This window comes from Dicentrarchus labrax, unplaced genomic scaffold, assembly GCF_905237075.1.
Source record: "Dicentrarchus labrax unplaced genomic scaffold, dlabrax2021, whole genome shotgun sequence".
Taxonomy (NCBI): Eukaryota; Metazoa; Chordata; class Actinopteri; family Moronidae; genus Dicentrarchus; species Dicentrarchus labrax.
In genome coordinates, this window is record NW_026136712.1 from 9305469 (window position 1) to 9328626 (window position 23158).

Sequence of the window (23158 nt, forward strand, 5' to 3'; positions counted from 1 at the left end):
CCCTGCCCTGTGTGCTTTAGTGATGGGGCAGTGAGGATGCCAAAGCGCGACAGTCCTGTGTAGATTTTTTTATTTTTCATTCATTTTGTCTTTTTTTCAACCTGTGTGTTGCCATGTTGCGGGTTGTAGTAGAGTCGGCTAAAGGTCTGCCTAAAAAGAAACTTGGAAATCCTGATCCAGTTGCCTCTGTCATTTTTAAAGGTAGGTGTCATTTTAGTCTTACAAAGTTTTGAGTTTAGATTTACAGGGAAATTACTTAAAAATAATGTAAAGTGCGTCTTTTGAACTTAATGGTAAGTTTGTCACTTAACTGATTATAATTTTATATAGTATGACGTCACTTTATGGAGGTAACCCATGCAATAAATAAACTATACAGCAGAGCTTTTTCCTTCTTCTTTATACTTTTCTTTTAGGCTACTTGTGCATTACCTGTAATCCCAATAGTCCATTTAGAATTTAAAAACTTTGAGCGTCTGTGTTGTTGTTGAATACAGTTCAGAAACTTAGTCAGCAGAAGTTGTATTGCACCATTAAAGACTTTCCCAACAAGTCACAGCATTTCCAATCTGCAAAGACAGCTGGGTAGGGACCGTGCTAGGACCTGTAGGATAAAGTGTATACATGTGAGCTTAGACAGACAAAGAACAAGGCTGTAATGAATGGAAAAGATAAGTTAGAACTTATGGGGAAATCAGCCTTCAGCTACTGAATGAAATGATACGAGACACAGTTCTGTATCAGTCACATAATTGTATTTCCTCCTGAAATGGTAATGATCCTGGCAATCAGCCCTAGTTGCTCTCAGCTGATTTCTTTGTACAGGTGTCAACATCATCACCCACAGGTGTGGCACTTCTGTATTTTTTCCTTCCTCCATGTAAAGGCAGCAACTGACAACATCACTTTTGACCTAAAATATACAGAACTGTGCCAGTTTAGATTAAAAACTCTAAAACTCTGCAGTGGGTAAAATGATTTTAGGTGAATTCTTGACTTGGTTGACCAGTGTGTGCCCCTAATCTTTTAAAAGTCATGTACCATTCAGTATTTTCATTGTTAGGAATGTGAACGTCAAATGGCAAAGATGAACTGCAAATGCCTTAAATAAATATTCACAATATTTTCACTTTTAGAGGAGAAGAAGAAAACAAAATCGATTGACAGTGAGGTGAATCCTGTATGGAATGAGGTAAATCCATCACACAAACACACACTCACACACATCAAACATGCAGATATCTCTTTAAACAAGGATCATTTGGATCAGCTACTGAGGAAAGCAGGAATAATTGATTTACTGTGACAAACATCATATGACTGCCTCAGTATGTATTGACCATGTCAATAGATTATGTGACTCTAAGATAAAACTTTGCTTCTTCGGGACTTAAGTACCATATGTGTGTCCCTCATCTTGTCTTGCAGGTGCTTGAGTTCGATCTGAAAGGCACTCCGCTGGACTCTAGCTCCTACATAGATGTGGTTGTGAAAGACTATGAAACTATTGGGAAAGATAAGTAAGTGCAACGCAGGCCCCTGAAACTGAGCTCCCCTGTTAGCTTTGGCTTTACGCTTTGTGCAACAGATGGATCACAGTGATGAAAGAGAAGCTGTGTGCCTCACCTCTCTGAATCACAGTGCAAACTTCTTGTCTGAGCGAAAATTTTCTAGGAAATGAGTCTGTTGTCTGTTTAATTAGACAACAGGTTAGCCAACAGCAGCTGAGGTGTGTGCACGTCTCTCTTTCGGTTGTATGGATGTCAGTAGTTGTCGGTTATTCAGATACAACATGAGCTGGCCAGTGTGTCAGTCTGTATCATTAGGCCAGTCTTAAATCTGAATCAAAATAGTTATTTGTACATGCCAAAGGCCACAACCCCTTAGTTAACATGCATATTATTATTAGCAACACTGACACAGTAACGCTCAAGGAAAGTAAGTTAGGTATTTTCATTGTAACCCAGTGTAAGTTATGTAGTTGGCTGCCTCTGCCCCCTCACACCCTGCTTGCCATGCTGAGACTTGCTGTGGCTGTGTGGGATGTCTGCTCTGGATTGGGCAACAATGGATGGATGAATCGCTGTTTGTTTTCTCTCTCTCTGGGATTTGTGTGGAACTCAGTCACTGAGGACAGGCACAAATCTTAAAGGAAAATACGTTATGTGTCAAGACTGTAGTAGCGTAACTTCACTACGTGCTGTATGAACTGCTTTTAATAGTGTGTGAGGAAAGTTGCTGTCATGCAAAATGTTTCTTAGTTGCTCGAAAACAGCTCAAGGTTGCTACTTCCACTTAAAGCCAGAATCACATGTGGAACCAATCTAGACCAACCACAGAGAATGTTTTTTCTGCATCACTAATTACTGCTATCAAAGTCTTGTCTACAGTAAGAAAACAAAGCACATGAAAGTGTATCTGTCTCCATGATTTATGTCAAACACACCATATATTGTATGTTGTTTCCCTGTTCATATGTTTCACCTAGTAAAAGTTCCCCCAGTGCACAGTCATAACCGGGGGAGGAGCTTTACAAATGTGGGTTTCCAGCACATGAGTCCTTGTTAAATTGAGTAAAGTTTTCCACTGGGCTGGCCCGTCTGACACACTCCCTAAAGATTGACAAAGTGGGAGCAGAAAAGATCTTCTCTCCTTCGCTCAAATAGTTTCCCAGCTGATGTTATGGGTAATCCCTGTCGTCGTGGCAACTACAGAGGGAACCCAAAAAAAGCAATCAATGTCTTCTTAACTAATTAGATTTTAGGAAGGAATCAGGGGGTTGTGGGACAATGTTCCCTTGTGTAAATAGCAGCACAGTCCTGATCACAACATTTGAGAATCAAATTCTGCCTATAGGGAGTTTCATGAGTTTAATCACAGACGAGATGTCTCATTTCCTTATGACTGTTTCAGTATTTTAGATGGGTCAAAACAAGACTACAGCCTTAAGTCTACAGCCCTGCTAGCAGCTCTGAGGATGTACTACTAAGCTTTGAGCTAAATGCTAATCAGCATGCTAACAGTGACAGTGCTGACATGCTGAGGTTTACTGGATAATGCTAGCATGCTACCATTTATGAAAGTCAGGGGATAAAAGGAGTTAATCGTTAAACTGTAATCTCCTGTTTTGCATTTTTTTTGCATGCCTGCACGTTTTTATCCAACTAATGTTCACATTAAAAGTAAGATTAATTTCATAGAGGAATACAGTGTGAAGTACAACAGGGCTGCAGAACTTTTTAGAAGTCATTGTATGGTTGGAAGTTTGACAACATGAACATGATAATGAAATGGCCACTTAAATATGATCATTAAATATTAACTTGTTCAGCACAAACAATAATATTCGGGATGGTCAAATGTGGGTAAAACCCAGAGATATGGCTATAAAAAAGCTTTCACATAAGAACCTCAGTATTGTTTCATTTCCTGTCTTATAAAACAAAGACACAGACGTCAGTGGGTCTTCACAAATATTTCACCTACTTTCAGCAACCTTGTTTATGAAATATTTCAGCCTTGCAGTGCTGAAAACTGTTAGATAGATATGATGCAACAGCAATAATTGGGGATCTGTGATTTCACAGCCTGGTAACAGATCTGAGATGAGCTGTATCATCACACTCATCCATCCTCATCATCCCAAAGATCTGTGAGAGGAAAATAATTACGACAGGCCAAGGGAGTTAACTTTTTTGAGCTGAAATGCCTGAAAAGCCAAGGACACTCTTGCTCTTGTGAAGCTGCGCGTGTTGAAAGTCACTCTCTTCCCTTCACGGATAGGTGATCACAGTTACTCGGCTTAGATAAATGAGAACTTTTCTCATAACAGGACATGTGGAAAGGCCAAAGAGTTGTTTGTGCATGACTACAAGTCAGGTGGCAAGGAGCACTGCTGTCTTTTGTTCCACTGACTATAGGAGGCTTTAACATCCTGACAAAAGGAACAACTGTATCTACATCCATTAATAACTGCACACTGTCACCTTGTCCATGGTTAGTTGTAATTGTTTAGACATACGGGGAAATGATCAGCTGAAGTGGGTTGTTCCCCTGTGACTCACCAGGACTTGGCAATGGTCACACAGTCTGTTTTGGTGATTCCATTGTGTGTTTACATGGAAAACAATCAGTCAAAGCATGTCCTCAATATTCTGTTCACAATATATACAGTATAGGGCTGTAATGATTGCACCATACATTTGGACCATGTTCAGGCTAGTGTCCCTGTGAGTCAGGTTTTGATAGCATGCGATCATATCTACTGTATAACTTTAATCTCTTTCATATTTGAATGCTCTTGTCCAAAAGCAGTCAAATGATAAACCCAGGAGTTGGCAGAATTGGGCAAAACTCCATCGTCAGACAGTCCCATGTCAGTCACATCCTACCTGAAGCCACTCCTTTTGAAGTCCAAATCCTATTAACGTTATTGCTGAGAGGCCACTGGAAATCCACACATAAGCATCGTTGGTCTCCCGGTCAGATTTGAGGCTACATACCAGGTTTACAGAGTCACTGACTCCCTGGAGAACCCCTGTGTCAGCCTCCTTCCTGATGTAGAGCACTGAGTGCAGCCAAAACAATAACCCTCCATCCTTTCTCCTCCCAACAAAACTCTGTCCAACTATATGTGTAATTGTGTAGTTCGTCTGGGTAACTGTGTATATAGTACGTTCAATTATTCATGTGTCTTAGTTTGCTGTATTGATCAATGAAATGTTATGTTTTAAGAAATGCTTTCCTGATAGAAGTCAGGTTCAAATTTCACAGTGGTTGTCTTTGTCTCATTACATTTTCCATCTCCAAGTAAACATTTGTTGGGGGAAAAAATACATAATTTTTAATGCTTGGGTCCAATTGAAAGCTTTAAGTTCTGGTCAGTCTCGGATGAAACTGATTTATGAGCCTGCAGTGGTGTAATTTTAATCTAGGGTCCTCTGTGAGTCAGTGAGCGATTTTGTCTTGCTAAAATTCCTCCTGTCAGAAACGCTGCCAAAAAATGACTCAGTCCACCCAAAGAATAATGTATGATGCACTGCACTCCATTTGTTACATGGTGTTACTTTGGACACAATACAGTGAACATTATTCTATGCAGTTTTAGGTACACTTAGCTAAAACTAATGCAGTCTACTACAGTCCTGCAGTACAATCTTCATGAAGGTTATAGTGATCAGTTTTTGTTGATTTTAAGGTGTTGATTCAACTGTATGATGATTTTAGGGGCTGCGTTTTGTGGTGCTGTTAAACTGTATTGAAGGTGTTTGTTATTTAGCAAACCTTCATTGATATCAGTGCGGTGGAAAAAAAATAATAAAAACACCTGCCAGTATAACACAGCCTTCACGATTTTGGATTTATTGCACGACTGCTTGTTTATTAGTGTGTGTGTGTGTGTGTGTGTGTGTGTGTGTGTGTGTGTGTGTGTGTGTGTGTGTGTGTGTGTGTGTGTGTGAGAGTGAGATGTCCAGATGCGTAATGGTTCGGCGGCAACATTTGAGACTTACTCTGAGAGTTAATGGTGTGTCGTTGCTCTAATATTTATTGTAAGCGCCTGAGCATAAACACGCCGCACATTAAGTTGTGTAGTTTCTGGCTGCACACAAAAACAGGCACAAAGATAAACCCCAAGTAATAACAAACAGCTTCGGAGGAAGTCTTTAACTAACACTGCACGGAAAGACTGCTGAAGATATGACTGTGCTTGTATAACAAAATAGTCCAGTATTCATGGTAGTCAGCTCTCACATAGACGGATACTTGATGTTTCTTCTTCCATTTACCGTTGTCCTTGAAATGTCTAAAGAGTTGACAGAGGCACATTTCAAGGCTGAAGCCATGCAGCTCTCATATCAAGTTCATCTTTATCTGTGTTACTCACAGCCTGCTCTTGGGAGCTATTAGCTAGATTCATTTGCTTTTATCATTAAAATGTTAATGATTACTTCATTTTCAGGAAATGTACTTAACATTCCCTAAGGAAAATGTTGTGTGACTCATTCACAGAGACAAAGAACTGCTATAGTGTACTCGGTGTATGATACAGAGGGTAGGGATGTTTTTGTTACCAGGAAGTTCCTGTGGTTTGAGAAGCCAATTAATGAATATCAAATTTTAATTCCAGTTAGATTTTTTTACCAGGTGACAGTATCGCATGAAGTTATCCGTATTGTTATTACAGTAGGTGGTCTAGTTTAACACCTCCATAAATATCCCTGGTTCTGTTGTTGAATGGTTGTTCAAGTGGAAAGAAATGGACAAATTGGTTAATTTCGGTTCTGTCTTCAGAAAGTCACAGATGATCTAAACACATCCTGAATCACTGGTTGGTCGCTTCTGTGCGGCGTGACTGTATGCTGGCTCAAGGGGTGCGTTTGTTTGTCTGAGCAGGCAGGGTTTGTTAGCTCTGGGTGGTGACCTGCTATATTCCCCTTTTGTGTATGTGACTATCACTGAGCACACATACAGCATTTCGTTTCTGTATGGTCTGTAACCAGATCATTGATATGTTGGCTGGGTAGAATGGCAGCGGGAGTTTTGCCTTACCAAATCAGTGCAGAATTGTCACCAAGCAGATTCTCTATAGACACATGTTGTATAGCAATAAAGTTACAGTATCTGAAAGTGGATACAAATTGATTTCTGTCTGTAATGTTTCCAGATTCCTTGGGTCAACCAAAATCTCTTTGAGAGACCTCGCCTCTGGTCAAGTGAGATCACTACCATCCAGAAATGTTTCTTTAGTCAATGAAAATGGACAGAGTATTGGAGTAAGTTTTTTTTTTTCTTTAAGGATCAAACAATTGAAGCAACAGGAAGACTTCCTTTTTAAAGGAAATAAATAAAAATAATATACCAACCAACCATTTCCTTCCAGGCTACAATCAACCTTGTGGTTGGCTATGATCCTCCAGCCAATGCTCCACCAAACCCCAATGACCCTCAAGCAGGAGACACCACAGTGGATGCTGGTATGTTCATGTAATTCCCAATGATGCAGTGAATATATTTGATTGATTAGAGTCACGTCAGGTATTTGATGTGTGATCATCTTGTTTTTCTGCTGATTAGGTGGTGGTGGAGGTGGTGGGGATGAGGGTAATGAGACTCTACCAGACGGCGGCCAAAGTGGTTCTGCAGGAACTCCCTCGTCCCCTGGTCAGACTACGAACCTCCGCCAGCAGGTGGCCAGGGCACAAAATCGCCACCGACTAGTCAATAAACCTCAGGACTTCCAGGTCAGTGTTTGTCACAGATTTAAAGCATCTTTTAAATGATTTTGATGCCATACATTTTTGTTTGTAGAAAAATGAGACAATCCTAGTGTGGGAAAAATGGTGCAGTCTGAGTTGCTTTCAGCCTCTCCCTCTTACTGTTTGTGGGGTTTATTGCTGTCTGCACAGTTATTCCTGTATTCTTACAATAGATGCTTGTGGTTGAGGATAAGACTACCACAACCAAGCATGATTCTCATTACAAAATAACTGATTGTTTTTCCATAGGCTACTTTGATTCTTTGTAATTCTTTGGCATGTTTAAAATGGTCTGGACGTCTGAAAAGCCTGCAACAAGAATCAAGTTTTATGACTCTTTTGGCATGAATGACAGGAAAATACAATATTCTGCAAGGATAAATACATTTTCCATCTTAAGATATTTATGTTAAATGTCAATTTTAGGTTAGTTGGCCACAACAGTTATTCCCCAGGTTATCTATCTGTAAGTCTACAATATATATATAAATGAACTGAGGTGATCTTGGTCAGAATTGGATGCTCTCATAATATCATGAATTACAGACATTCATCCACACTGATACTGTGTTTCTTTCAGATTCGCGTCCGGATCATTCAGGCCCGTCAGCTGTCAGGCAACAACATCAAACCAGTGGTGAAGGTTAATGTGTGCGGAGAGACCCACAGAACAAGGATCAAAAGGGGAAACAACCCCTTCTTTGATGAGGTACTCTCACGTAACTCATACACAGAAAAACGGTAGATGACAGTGATTTGAAATGGAAATAAAACGTGTTCATTTTGATTGTACCGGTCTCTATTCTTCAAGGATTAGGGCTCAGCCATCCAAAACTGCAAGGCTGTATTTTGTCCATATTCATTAAAAACATCGTCATTGTTTTTCCCACAGATTTTCTTCTACAACGTCCACATGCTACCGTCGGATCTGTTCGATAAGCACATCAGCTTTCGGGTCAGTTACACGTATGTCGACACAGATTGTCCTATCCTCTGTCAATATGTATAAATGTATAAACTGTGGATTGTTGCACTCTCCTCTGCAGGTGTATAATTCCTATTCACTGAGGGCTGACAGTCTCATGGGAGAATTCAAGGTACCTGGTCTTATCTAGTATTCACGTAATTGTTAATAAAGAATGTGTTTCATGCCTTTTTTTAATACGAGTCTGGCTGATCTCGCTTTGTTCTCTCACGCAGCTGGACGTTGGTTATGTTTTTGATGAACCAGGTAAGCTTGTCACAAACCACAGATTTGTATGTTATTTACATTCACTCACAGGATGCTGTTGTTTGGCTGGTGGACGTCATAGTTAGGGGCCAGCTTATGAACATAGTGCAGCATTTAATTTAGGCTAGCAGCTGCAAAATAGATATTTTCCTCAAAAGTTGGTAAAAAGAGAGCGTGACTAATAAACTTCCATTTGCCAGGTTGCCAGAAACTCTGCCACAACTGTCGTTGTGCTTTTACCTGTACATTCTTCTCTGTCTGTATTAATGAACTTGGTGTGACCTTTATGTGTGTGTCCTATTGCAGCCCACTGTGTTATGAGAAAGTGGCTCCTGTTGAACGACCCAGATGACTCCAGCTCTGGGGCCAAAGGTTACCTCAAAGTCAGCCTCTTTGTAGTCGGGGCTGGAGATGAGCCTCCGGTAGGACTGACACCCAGCTCACTCACGTTGCTTCCTCTTCCACATGTAAATATATGCCCCTGGCTTTCTCCTCACGGACTCTCTCCTGTTCTTTCTATCTCGCGAACTGTAGGCGGAGAAGAGAGAGTTGAATGACGACCATGATGACATAGAGAGTAATCTGCTGCTGCCAGCTGGTGTGACTCTGCGATGGGCCACGCTGTCTCTGAAGGTGTTCAGAGCTGAGGACATTCCCCAAAGTAAGACAAGCTGTAGTAATGATTATTTCTCATTTAAACTATATAGCACATAACGAATACTGTTGACCAACAAGCATTTCCCATTTTTATGTGTATGTATATGTTACCAAATAAAATATTAAATTGATTAATTAATTCTTCCAATATGTCCTTGTTTCAGTGGATGATGCATTCATCCAAACCATGAAAGACATTTTTGGAGGAGATGGAAGCAAGAAGAACCTGGTGGATCCCTTCTTAGAGGCTCGCTTTGCCGGCAAAAAGGTTCCTGATCATATGTCTCGCTTTAGCTGCAGTGTTAAATGTAAATATACTGGATATAACATTGCTGTGTAACAGAAGAAATGCTGATGCGTGGTTTTTCCGTCTCTGCAGCTGTGTACTCGGATCATTGAGAAGAATGCGAACCCAGAGTGGAACCAACAACTGAACCTTCAAGTAAAGGTAAGAGGTCCTAAGGATGGAAAGCTGTAATCTGATCTGAAAGTAAGAAAGTAATAGACATGAATGAATTTCAGTCTCACTTTGTTTAACCGTTTTTTTGGTGTTTTCTGTAGTTCCCCTCGATGTGTGAGCGTGTCAAACTGACTGTCTTTGATTGGTAAGTCATATTTGAGAGATTTTAGCCTGTGTCATTTTGTCCTCTTGTTAAACACAAATGTCCTTAGGTATTTTGAGTTGAGAAGGTGTACAACAATACTTCCGCAGTATGGTCAGCTGTGCGCTCTCTCTCTCTCTGTGTGTGTGTGTGTGTGTGTGTGTGTGTTTCCATCACCAACCACATGAGAATAATGTATCAGCCTATGACTCAGGCTGTGCAGTTCCCCTCCCTTCCCCTCAATAACAGGCTTTGGGATCCTGTTGGCACTGCCTCTTACTTAATTTTCATTATTGTGTGTTTCTGAGTGAACAAACAGTCCAATAATTCAAGTCCAGGAAGGTTGAAAGGAAATAAGTGCAAGAGGAAAGGTTAGAAAAACTCAGAAGGTGTTGAAAACACTCAGATCTGAGAGCCAGTAGATGCATTTGGGATTTTTATTTCTATTTCACATATTTCCTTCATAGAGGTCGAGAAAAAGCAGAGCATAGTAGTACACTATGAAATTAGCTTGTTTTTTTAACAGTTAATCACAAAGTTCAGTGCTATGTGTGTATCCAGTGTGAGTCTAAAGGTGTGTGTTATTGCAGGGATCGTTTGACAGGAAATGATGCGATTGGCACCACATACCTGAACCTGGCCAAGATAGCCTCCTCTGGTGGAGAGATAGAAGGTATTATTTTGGGATTATAAAAATGTAATTAGGATCTGTTGTGAAAACCTCAGTACAGTTCATAACCTTTACATTTAAGATATTTATTGTTTTATTACTATGTGAGACAAATGCATTTAGCAAACCACTGTTACTCTTTTATACTGTTTTGTATTAACTTCTAAATGGTACTTGAATTGTCCTTTTTCTCCTGGAATAGAGGAACATGCGAGAAATGGGGACATGCCATCATTTGAAGGTTCAACCGTGTTCTTTGTCGCATTAAGCATGTTGTGCACGCTAACTTCTAGCTCAATAAGTCTCCTTCTGTGTGCACATTGCTAATAAAGCTGCGTTGTGCTGTTTTGACGTTTTTTTAAGTGTTTAACCGTTTTTGTTGTCGTAGTACCTGCCACTTGCTTACCCAGCATTCACTGTGTCTGTCCATCACCACCGCCTCAAATACAGCAACACTGACATACTAACATTAAAGCTTTGCCTAGCTTAACTCGAGTCTCATCGTAAAGGAGTTAAGTCGGTTTCCGTCTCTCTACAGCCAACACAGGGCAGTCTGAAGTAGGTTTCCTGCCTGTCTTTGGGCCCTGCTATGTCAACCTGTACGGCAGCCCCAGAGAGTTCTCCGGCCTGCCAGACCCCTACGAGGATCTCAATTATGGCAAGGTAGTGGTGAAGACTATTCAGAATGTCGTCAGTCACCTGCAGTTTTCATGTTTCTCTTCACATCTAGCCACGTCCTACATCCCCTTTAATGGTTTCTCAACATTTCATATCCATGTCTCTGCAGGGGGAAGGAGTGGCGTACAGGGGCAGGGTTCTGGTCGAGCTGTCCACTAAGCTTGAGGGGAAAGCAGACAAAACGATAGACAGCATCCACAGCGATGACATCCTGGTGGTGCAGGTAGTGTGACCTTTTTATCCGCTGAGTGATACCTTAACTAGTGTGGTCCCGTTTGACGGCAGTGTGGTTCCACAAGATTTGGGAAGTGGTCTGATGAGAGTTTTTCAGTTCAGTTTTCCCACAAAGACCTTCTTTATAATCCTGTACATGGAGGGATACTGAATTTTAGTGGGTTAAAGCATTTTATACTTCCCTGACCCTTTCCATTTTCTTTTCTTCCATGCATTAGAAGTACCAGAGGAGGAGGAAGTACTGTCTGTGTGCAGTCTTCCACAGCGCCTCCATGATACAGGAACCAGGAGAGCCAATCCAGTTTGAGGTCAGTATCGGTAACTATGGCAACAAATTGGACACCACCTGCAAACCACTGGCCTCTACCACGCAGTATAGCTGTGCTGTATTTGATGGTGAGTGAGGAAGCTGCTATCTGATCTATTCACCCATGAAAGACGCATTTAAAACTTTCATTTAAAATACGCTTTCTTATCAAGAGGACTCTTAATTTGTGTGTAATCTTTCTAGGTAACCACTACTATTACCTGCCCTGGGCGGACACTAAGCCTGTGGTTGTGGTTATATCCTTCTGGGAGGACATCAGCCACCGCATGGACACTGTCAACATCATCCTCTACATTACTCACCGTCTGGTAATACTGCATTATCCTCTGTAATCCTCAAAAAGTTAGATTGATTGCTTTAGTTATAATCAGAGTTTATAATTTATTGCATGTAGGTTTGGAGAGCATACTGTGTTGGACTAATGTCTGGTACGTGCGTGTGCATATGAGTCATAGAAGTTTAAGATAGGGGTGTAATCCTCACCTCTATTTTGTTGTTGTTGCAGCAATCCAACCTGGAGGCATTTAAAACTGCCATCTTGGCCAAAGTCCCTGACGTTCAACTAGAAGAGGTGTGGCTGAAGTTGCTCAATCAGCTGATTGAAGACCTAGAAAGGTAAATAACTAATCCTTGCTGAAAAATATAGTAAGGTCATTTCTGTTGTTTGTGCATCTTTTTAATGGAATAAAAAGTCAGATGAACCAGTAGTAAACCCATCGTGGATTTCCTCCACAAGCTTCTCAACACCTGAGCTGGAGGGCCGCTCCAATCTGACATCTCTGGACATCCAAATCAAGAAGCTGCGAGACAGTGCTTTGTCCACCATCAAAGGACGGAGCCAGACGCATGAGAGAGGAGGCCAGAGAGATCCGTGACACTCTGTCTGACATCGAGTCCTGGGCGGAGAAACTTAAGGCGCTGGCTGAGGAGGTACAAAGCAAGACAAAGTTCTCGATTTGTCAGTGAAGATTATTTGGAGGTGAAAGGAGAGCTATCTCTTCACTGACATGCCTCTGAAATAGCCGTTCCCCAGTGCATAGATTATTCACACTCTCTCAGGCAAAACCCATGTCACATTTCCAAAATTTGGGGAAATGATGCAACAACATTTCAAAACAAGGCAGGACCTTGATCCTGATCAATCGACAATATGCTTACTATTGTCTCATGGATGTCTGTCCATACTTGTGTGTCTGTTAATGTGTTTTTACCGTCAATTTGTCCAGCCCCAGAACAGCATGCCCGACGTGATCATCTGGATGCTGCGGGGTGAGAAGAGGGTGGCCTACAGTCGCATCCCTGCTCACCAAATCCTCTACTCCACATACAGCGAGCAGGCCTGTGGACAACACTGTGGCAAGACACAGACTGTCTTTTTACAGGTAAAAGAAATAAAGGAAAGGTTAGAAAAATTAGATTTTGTCTCAACAGCTTTAGTGTCAGCGAGGTAGCAGTTGTTGGAAGGTACTGCACTGGATTTAATCTCTCTGAAATAATGCTCATTATGCTGATTATGTTTTTTCTTCCCCTCAGTACCCAATGGACAAGAATAAGGGCCTGAAGGTGCCGGTTCAGATTAGAGTCAACATGTGGCTTGGTCTGTCTGCACAAGAGAAGAAGTTCAACTCCTTTTCTGAGGGAACCTTCAGCGTCTTTGCTGAGCTGGTATATCACCAAAATATATAGCATATCTCTCACAATATACAATAAATAAATACTTCATATTCACAAAGTATTACTGTAAAATGTGTTTAACATTTAGGATCAATTGACAGAATATAATATTCATAGGTATGTTTTCATTAGTGTATAATCACAATCAAAATGAGAATCATTGTGTTTTTGTTACCTTAGAATGAGACGTTTTTTATCTACTGAGGGAGTGGGTCCTCCTTTACGGACTCCGCCATGTTGAACCGAAATGTTTCAACAGTAGCCCAGAAAGGACAAATCAAACACCGGCTCTAGATTTCTAGAGTTTCGCATCCATTATAGTTTTTCATACACACTTGGAAGGCTGAGCTCTATTCAAATACTTGCAATCAACAAGTTCACCACTAAATCTTACAAACTGGTCCTTTTTAAAGATTGTTCTGAAGATTATTCAGAGTCAGCAGTCAAGCCAGCAGCCTAAAACTAAACAGGTCCTCCTTTTGCATCACAGTACGAGAACCAGGCCCAGATGTTTGGGAAGTGGGGGACCACAGGACTGGTGGGACGTCACAAATTCTCAGACGTAACAGGAAAACTGAAGCTGAAACAAGAGTACTTCATGCCCCCAAGAGGCTGGGAGTGGGAAGCTGACTGGTTCATTGACCCAGAGAAAGCGTGAGTGTAATTGTAGATGACCATGCAAAACAGGGAAGATCTTGTGATTTGTTATATTAGGTTTCAGACCATGTACTGTACATCCATGGCAAAGGTTGGGGGAAGGGAAGGTGCACTGCTGATTATATTGTTGAATGTGTGTTTTCCCCACTGAATACGCACATTCTGTGGACTGCAGAAGAAGTGGGCTATGTCTGCTCTCTACTGTTTACATTCCTCTCATGCCTTCAGACCATGATTTAATGACCATGTACCAGACTGTGCCACTGAGCTGGAAGTTATTTGCACTTACCTTTTTAATCTGTGTTACTCAGATACAACCACTCTCTGCCCTTCAAAATTCCTGACAACAACTTTACAGGCATAATGGGTTAGGGTTAGGCACTAACTGTCAGTCTGCTATGGACAGACAGATGACAAAATAGAAGAAAAATGAGAATGAAGAGGAGAAACATACCAAATGCTGATTCATTCATACAGGGCAACATTTAAATGTTGTTTTTGTTGGTTGTTGGTTTCATTAGTGACTCCTGTATATCATTAAAAAAAACCATTAAAATATGTGATAAACATTTTGCTTGAGTATATGTGGTTACTCCCAACATGTAAACACAGTCACTGCTCAAACAAGCAAACCATTTCCTCTCTCTCACGCTGCACTCACGTCATTTTTAGAAAAGTTGCAAGCATGCCTTTTCTTTGTTTATTCCACCGGAGGGTGCCAAACTGCACACATAGTGGCTCGAAGTAGCCTTTGTAAAAATATGTTTTTCATATTTCGCACTCAGATGGTAAATGTGCTCGACTTTGTGTTTCAGTCTGTTAACGGAGGCAGACGCTGGACACACCGAATTCATGGACGAGGTGTTCCAAAATGAGACTCGCTTCCCTGGTGGAGAGTGGAAGGCTGCCTCCGAGCCCTTCACAGATGTGGTGAGAACGGCACACTGACATGCAAATAGTGTGCCTGGTGGCTTTAAATATCACACAAACAAATGTTTGTTAAGTTAATATTTTCCTTGTTTCTGTGGAACAACACAAAAACAAACACATGAATTCCTGCCAGACCCACACTCCACACGTTCGTAGCAGTTGTTCTCCATTATTTTGTCCACACTTTCCTCCAGATGCCTATGATGGATGAGTTAGCTATAACCTTTTCTAATATATGAGTAGGCCAAAACACATTACATCAACAAATAAAAAAAACTTGTGCAGATAACTGAGGTTTTGTGTTGCACAGAATGGAGAGAAGAGCCGTAACCCTGGAGAGTTTGATTGTCCTCCAGGGTGGGTGTGGGAGGACGAGTGGACTGTGGATGACAACAGAGCTGTGGATGATCAAGGTGCAGACATTTACTTCACCAGCTAAAATCTAGAGGGGATTTTTCAAGCTGTTTGTAGTTGTATTCAAAAAGGCTGGACCTAAATTATTAAATTTGTTACATGTTTTCCATTTACAGTTCTTGATTTATTTCCCAGGGCTCTGACTCACTCTTGCTTCCCTGCTAGGTCTTAATATAATAATGATATTAATAATAATCAACTAAACTTGCATGGTGAAATTTAAATTGTATGTTTTATCCAATCCTCTGATGAAACAATGGAAAATTGCTTATGATCATGTGTCTGTGTCTGGGCACTCTACAGGCTGGGAGTATGGAGTCACCATTCCCCCAGGTGACAAGCCTCTGTCCTGGGTCCCCGCGGAGAAGGTGTACCACGTGCACCGCAGGAGAAGGCTGGTTCGACCTCGCAAGAGAGCTGCAGTCCCTGCAGGAGCAGCTGCGGAGGTCAGCATAGGACAAGAGGGCTCTACTACTGTACTGCATGTACACTGTTTTAATATAGGAAGCGAAATACAATTCTGATTATGTTACAAAGATCAAAAGAGACTGATATCCAGGTGTAGATCGCCAGTTTCAAAGTGTATAATCTTGCATCACTAATGACTGTATGTCTTTTTGCTGACAGAGGCGGGACCGAGGTGACCCTGAGGGCTGGGAATTCTCATCCCTGATTGGCTGGAAGTTCCACAGAAAGGAGCGTTCATCAGACACGTTCCGTCGAAGGCGCTGGAGGCGGAAGATGGCACCAGAGGACCGGCTTGGAGCGGCTGCTATCTTCCAGCTGGAGGGGGCGCTGGTGAGTAAAGAAAGGAAAACAAATGCTTTATTCTGATTTGAACCGCTTGTTTGGGTCAGGATCTGGTTTCATGAAGATAGTTTAACTGTGGCATAAAATTGTATCTGTCCACATATTAAGTAGGAGAGGAAGGGCAAGGAATAAAAGCATGAACCGGATCTGAGCTCAATGAGTCACCGAATACTTTCAAATATTTACTTATGTATTAAACACATCTACAGTGCCATGGTGTGTTTTTATTTGGCAGTGAGTGTGACGAACAAACTGGTAAATTAGCTCTGAGATGTCTGCTTTGGTTTACTCTGAAGGGTGTTGATACTGAGGAGAAAGAGAAAGGCTCCAAGGTCGATGCCACCAAGCTGTTTGGTGCCAACACGCCCACTGTGTCCTGCTCCTTTGACAGTGAGTGATGTGTACATAGTGACACATATAAATGATCAATAATAAAAACAACCCAATGAACATAAATATACGCTACTAAATAATGTCTTTTTCCTCCACAGGGTCACATATGTACCATCTTCGTGTTTACGTGTATCAGGCACGAAACTTAGCATCTATGGACAAAGATAGTTTTTCTGGTAAGATTCTACTTGCTTACTCCAATTTAATAAAATGATTATATTCTAATATCAGTATTAAGACTGCGGATGGGTTTCAAGTGTTTCATTTCAAATTATATGAGTCTGAAATGAATGAGCTGTGGAAAGGCGACCATTTAACCCCCTATTTTCTTCCCTTCACAGATCCGTATGCACACATCTCCTTCCTGCACGTTAGTAAGACAACAGAGAAGCTGCGAGCAACGTTGAACCCAACCTGGGACCAAACTCTGATTTTCAATGACGTGGAGATTTATGGAGACCCCCAGAACATTGCTCACCGACCCCCTGATGTTGTACTGGAGTTCTATGACAATGACCAAGTGGTAGGTTGAGAGAGAACGCATTTGTACAACTGATATATGTGGTTGCAGGACATAATAATAATAATAATAATAATCTTATAATACAGCTAACTGTGGATTATTTTAGATAATTGGTATAGGGACAGACGAAGTGAATTACAGAGTAAAAATCTCTCAAGCAGAAAATGTCTTGGAACAAAAATTTGACTTGACTTTGTCTTTCTTTACGTTGTTTTCTTCTTCATTCACCTAAAGTAGAAACGGTAATGTTTAAAAACACCTGGAAACACCTGAGCCAAATTTTTTTTTATTTCTAATTTTTTGTACACATAATCTAGGAATTAAAACTTGTTATGCTATTGCGTTTAATTTACCTTGAACTGACATGTTAATATAACTGAAACGTTATCTTCTGCTCAGGGGAAGGATGAGCTGCTGGGCCGTAGTGTCTGTGCTCCAATGGTGAAGTTGAACCCAGGCATGGATCAGAAACCCAAACTGCTGTGGCACCCCATCATCCAGAAAGGTCACAAAGCGGGGGAGGCGCTGGTGGCCGCTGAACTCATCCTTAAAGACAAGGTTTGTCCTGAAATGAATAGACAATAGATTTACTTTAAACTAAAAACAACTGTTCTCTATAGGTGTTCTCTAACATTATACTTTAATACAGTAGTGCCTTCTACAACTTCTGACATATATACATAGTGAGTTGTATATTTAAATAATGTTCTTTCATGTCTTATGATATATTACATGTTCCCCCCCTGCATTATAAGGCATTACCTAGATATACACACTCATTCGGTTGGTCCTCCAGTGTGATTAATTATAAAATTACCTGTAAAAACATAAAGGTAAGCATTATATACAGTCTACTGTGTCTGTGTCTTTCTCTGTGCAGTCAGGAGAGTCAGATCTTCCCCTGGTTCCCTCAAAGAGAGCAGAGAACATCTACATGGTTCCCCAGGGCATCAGGCCTGTGGTACAGCTCACTGCTGTGGAGGTAAAACACAACCTTTAGACACTGTTCCTCTGAATTGACACACATAATGTCTCTAAATCCCTCGTGTGTGTGTGTGTGTGTCCCCGTGTGTGTGTGTCCATGGGTGTGTGTGTCCAGATTCTGGCATGGGGCCTGAGGAACATGAAGCCGTACCAGCTGGCCTCAGTGTCTTCACCCAGCCTGGTGGTGGAGTGTGGGGGGAATAGGATCGAGTCAGCCGTCATTAAGAACATGAAAAAGAGCCCAAACTTCCCCAGCTCTGTGCTCTTCATCAAAGTGGTAATGATAGGGTTACACAAAATAAGGGGTCTGGGATGGAGAATCTTTTAAAGAAGTTTAAAGCTATTGAACAGGGGAAATAATATTATGTATTAGTATTATGAAAAATATGTAAATCATCTGCATTAGAAACAATTACAGCTCAAAATACCTTCTTTTTATTTAAGTCTTATAGCTTTTACACTATACAGATACAATATCTTCTTCTCTACACCTTCCATCCAGCTCCTTCCAAAGGATGAGATGTACACACCTCCCATTGTACTGAAGGTGATCGACCACCGTCCGTTTGGCAGGAAGCCTGTGGTGGGTCAGTGCACCATCACCAGTCTGGAAGAGTTCAGATGTGATCCATATGTCATCACTGCTGAGGGAGCCATGTCTTCCAAAAGTAAGAATATTCTGATACAACTAACAGAAAGACAAAAAGGCCTTGTTCTAATGTTGTCCTTTTTTTCCAGTGTCTCTGATGATGGCTTCACCTTCCAAACATCTCTCCATTAACATGGAAGAATCAAGACCACTGCTCGAGGCTCAGGTAAACTCCCCCATTATTCCCTATGTTTATCATAACTGTTTTTCTTTCACGAACACACACTGAGTTGCTGGTTGTCACTAAGAAGTGCAGAATTTGACTCAATTGTCAAATTTGACAAACTTTATTACTCTGGCTTACAGTTCATGTACAGCATGTCAGCTGCTGTCAACAAAATGGCTTCTCCTTCCTCCTACTTTGTATGTATGGTTACTTATTATAGCTTTCTAATTCACAAGGCTGGGCACCAATGACACTGGATGGCTGAGATCACTTAATCCACAACGCTACAGCTTGACAAAGACCTTCAATGCTACTAATCTATTGTAATAGATTAGAACAGTTACAGCAATTGTAATTGACACTGATTTAATGAGAAAATTGTATACTTTTTTCCACAGCAGGGGCGTAACATGTAAATGGGCTCTGGAGCACGTTAAGCCCCCAGACATCTAACTCACATGGAAGCTGATCTTGCTATCGGACCATCACAGGCATGATGTCGCTGAAAGCACAGTTTTAAATATTAAAGCAAAAGTTCGAAAATTTGGGAAATTTGCTTATTTAATTTCCTGCCAAGAGTTACATGAGAAGATTGATCATCTTTCTGTCTGTATGCTAAATATGAAGCTATTCCCAGCAGCTGGTTAGCCTAGCATAAAGACTGGAAACAGGGGGGAAGTGGCTTGTTTGCCTCTGTCCAAAGCCAAGCCTACAAGCAAAACCTGCCTACAAGCACCTTTTTTATATCTAGTTTTTCACTCACAAATAATTTGTTAAATCCGTGCAAAACAACACGTTGAGTTGTTTAAAGGGGGTTACGTGCTGGACTTTTTCTTGGCCAGGTGCAGTCACTTCCAGGAGTCTCTGTTGGTTGACAATGCTCCAGGTAACACCATGTAACTGTCCAACAAGATTTAATGGCTTAATTAGAGGTGTGTTTGTTACCTTTGAACAGAACCAGCTAGCTGTTTCCTTCTATTTCCAGTCTGTATGCTAAGCTAAGCTAACCAGCGGCTGGCTTCATATTTGGTTTACAGACATATACAGAGTGATATCAATCTTCCCATTTAAATTGAGGCAAGAAGATGAATAAGCCCAAAATGTCAGACTATTCCTTATAAATAAATATATAAATGACTGAAAGCATTGTTTTGGTCTTGAAGTAAAGTCAAGACTCACAAGTGCCAGACATGCCAGAAATATATAATTTAATAGTCAATGCTATGTGGTGAGAGAGAGTTTTATTATTATTATTAGTATTATTATTATTATTATTATTATTATTATTATTATTATTATTAAAGTCAAGATTGAAAACATTATATTGGTCATAATTCAAAGCAATGTCTTACTAATGGCATGTATGGATACCACTAAACCACTGGTCCCTTTTACAAGTGAAGGGACAGGTGGTGTTAGTGGGCCCCCTAGAGGCCTTAATGCAGTTGCACATTCTGCCAATACCTTTTGTTACGCCCTTGTTTTCCAGATTTGCGGTCAATCATAAAATTGCAACTAGGATCTCCTTTTCTCCATTTCACTTTCCTGTCAATATTTGTGGCCTTGTGTATGTGTGTGTGTTGTGTATTTATGTTACCACTGTATGTGACTTCTTTTCTGTTTTTATGTCACACCGCGTCTTCTTTCTCCAAAGCATGTAGAGAAGGTGAGAGCAAACAGGAGAATATGACTGAGATTTCAGATTTCTTGTACCAAATGTAGAGTGTGTATATGTATATATAGGGAGATTAAAAATGCCCACTTCAATCTTTAGGAAAAAGAGACTGTTGATTGGTGGAGCAAATTCTACGCTTCAACTGGAGACCAGGAGAAATGTGGCCCTTACCTCAAAAAAGGATATGACACCCTCAAAGTAAGTCTTTATGTCTTCAGAGACTTTGCACTTTATAGAATTAATTCACGTGTGTGTGTGTGTGTGTGTGTGTGTGTGTGTGTGTGTGTGTGTGTGTGTGTGATGATCATTATTTACGCAGCCCTGTATTACAACAACAAAGTGTTACAACGTGTACAAAAGTTTCTCTCCTGAGCTGTAGATGACTTAAATCTGACCTGTTTTCTCAGGTGTATGACTGCGAACTGGAGGATGTCCCAGAATTCAAAGGGCTGACTGATTTCTGCAGCACCTTCAAACTGCAGCGAGGCAAAAATGAAAATGGCGACGACGACCCGAGCGTGGTTGGAGAGCTGAAGGTAGTTTAACACCATTCAAGACACTAACACTTAATAAGATACTATCAAACATTGCTTAAAGGATTTTATTAGTGTCTAATATGTGTTGATTAATAAAAAGTACATTTGTAAAAGTAAAATCTGATTTGTGTATTGTCTTGTACCTGCAGGGTTCATTCAAGGTGTATCCTCTGCCTGACGACCCAGGTGTCACTGCTCCTCCCCGTCAGTTCAGAGAGCTGCCCGATAGTGGACCTCAGGAGTGTCTGGTCAGGGTTTATGTGGTCCGGGCCATAGACTTGCAGCCCAAAGACAACAATGGAAAAGTGAGAATGAGTCTGTATGAGCAGAAATAAGACACACGTGGGCCCGGTCGTCTGCTTTAACTTGTGCTCTCTCTCCTGCTCAGTGTGATCCATACATAAAGATATCACTGGGGAGGCATACGGTTGACGACAGAGACCATTACCTACCTAACACCACGGACCCAGTGTTTGGAAGGTAAATGCTATGAATGGACAGGCAATAAGGAACAATACTGACAATCAAAGGGGAAATCCAGCGCACACTCTAAACACTTCCTTTGTTTTGTTTAGGATGTTTGAGATGACGTGTTTCCTGCCCCAGGACAAGGACCTGAAAATCTCAGTCTATGACTATGATCTCCTGAGCCGGGACGAGAAGGTCGGCGAGACAGTGATTGATCTGGAGAACCGCTTCCTGTCCCGATATAACTCCTACTGTGGCCTGCCACAAACCTACTGCATGTAGGGAAATCTGGTGTGGGCAGTCTTAGGACTGAGGGGGAAATGCATTTAACTAATAAAATAAATAAATGTTCCCAAAATATCTATGCAGGCAGGATTAATCTCTCTTCAATCTCTCTCTTTCTCATGGCATTTTAGTTCTGGTATCAACCAGTGGCGGGACCAGCTGAAGCCGTCCCAGATTCTGGAGAACATTGCTCGTCTGAAAGGCTTGTCCAAACCCAGGACTGAAGACAACGGCACATCGCTCACCTACAATGGCAAAGAGTATACGCTGGCTCAGTTTGGTAATGTCAAGTGATTTTAAGATGTAGTAGAGTAAATGAGTGTGATGGAATCTAATTTTGATTGGACTGCTGACACCTCACGTCCCATTCTCATTCCCAGGTTGTCAAATATAGAAATGTTTAGTTGGTTGCAATCTGTAGTTTTACTGCTAGATGTCACTATATAAATGTCCATTATAGATGTCCTTTAAAACAACAGTCTCTCACTAAATACCAAGTCCGTTTTTTTTTTTTGTATGTTACTGTTCATTTATTTTTATAGTAAAATCTGTTCAAACAAATATTCCTCAACAAGACTACTACAGTCATGTGCTAGCATAGCTCTGTGATACTGTACTTGACAATGCTTATGTCAGCATGCACACAATGACAAAGTATCACTAGTATTAAGGCGCAATATGTTTTCACATCCAGAAGACAACAAGGAAATTCATCAGCACTTGGGTCCGCCCCGAGAACGACTCTGTCTGCACGTGCTCAGAAAACAGGGACTTGTACCTGAACACGTGGAGAGCAGGACCCTTTACAGCAGCTTCCAGCCCAATCTCTCTCAGGTTAGACAAATACTGGAATCTCTATATATCTACAGCCACTCTGATGCAGCTATTTTCTAAACCTCTATATTGTGTTAATTTAGGGAAGCCTTCAAATGTGGGTGGACGTCTTCCCCAAATCCATTGGCGTCCCTGGACCCCCCTTTGACATCACACCACGCAAGGCTAAGAAGTAAGTGCTGTCCAGTTCTTCAGTACTTCATCACTGGGTCACATCAAATGTCACTGAGTTAACGTTAACCGTTTTCGGATGTTCAGGTATATCCTGCGTGCTGTCATCTGGAACACCACAGATGTGACTTTAGATGAGACCAGCATCACAGGAGAACACATGAGTGACATCTATGTCAAAGGGTATGGCTGATGAATTCTTCCAATGAACTTTAGTCTTTGAATTTTATACATACAGTTTGACTTTGTTGCTGCATTCATGTCTTTAGTTTAGCCTTTTGAGTAATTTTTGTAGTCTTGCATTATGTTGTTTCTCATCAGCAGCCATTTCTA

At 41.1% G+C, this 23158-nt stretch overlaps 1 protein-coding gene across 1 annotated transcript in view; it reads left to right on the top strand.

Moving 5' to 3' along the window:
- LOC127373910 (myoferlin-like) overlaps positions 1-23158 on the top strand; it is a 25733-nt gene continuing 2575 nt past the window's right edge. Inside the window, 49 exon segments of the mRNA XM_051418817.1 lie at positions 1-201; positions 1137-1192; positions 1429-1520; positions 6665-6773; positions 6881-6974; positions 7075-7241; positions 7837-7965; positions 8149-8211; positions 8303-8353; positions 8457-8487; positions 8794-8909; positions 9022-9148; positions 9309-9412; positions 9524-9592; positions 9706-9749; positions 10337-10419; positions 10619-10657; positions 10955-11079; positions 11204-11317; positions 11547-11724; positions 11840-11964; positions 12162-12271; positions 12393-12483; positions 12485-12586; positions 12883-13038; positions 13190-13321; positions 13821-13984; positions 14803-14917; positions 15228-15330; positions 15635-15777; positions 15959-16129; positions 16438-16531; positions 16633-16710; positions 16876-17057; positions 17457-17615; positions 17938-18039; positions 18157-18318; positions 18544-18709; positions 18780-18856; positions 20511-20522; positions 20631-20729; positions 20939-21067; positions 21217-21372; positions 21456-21547; positions 21643-21813; positions 21952-22100; positions 22515-22654; positions 22738-22826; positions 22913-23008. Of these exon segments, the coding sequence (XP_051274777.1) occupies positions 114-201; positions 1137-1192; positions 1429-1520; positions 6665-6773; positions 6881-6974; positions 7075-7241; positions 7837-7965; positions 8149-8211; positions 8303-8353; positions 8457-8487; positions 8794-8909; positions 9022-9148; positions 9309-9412; positions 9524-9592; positions 9706-9749; positions 10337-10419; positions 10619-10657; positions 10955-11079; positions 11204-11317; positions 11547-11724; positions 11840-11964; positions 12162-12271; positions 12393-12483; positions 12485-12586; positions 12883-13038; positions 13190-13321; positions 13821-13984; positions 14803-14917; positions 15228-15330; positions 15635-15777; positions 15959-16129; positions 16438-16531; positions 16633-16710; positions 16876-17057; positions 17457-17615; positions 17938-18039; positions 18157-18318; positions 18544-18709; positions 18780-18856; positions 20511-20522; positions 20631-20729; positions 20939-21067; positions 21217-21372; positions 21456-21547; positions 21643-21813; positions 21952-22100; positions 22515-22654; positions 22738-22826; positions 22913-23008 (5444 nt within the window). The 5' untranslated portion in view covers positions 1-113.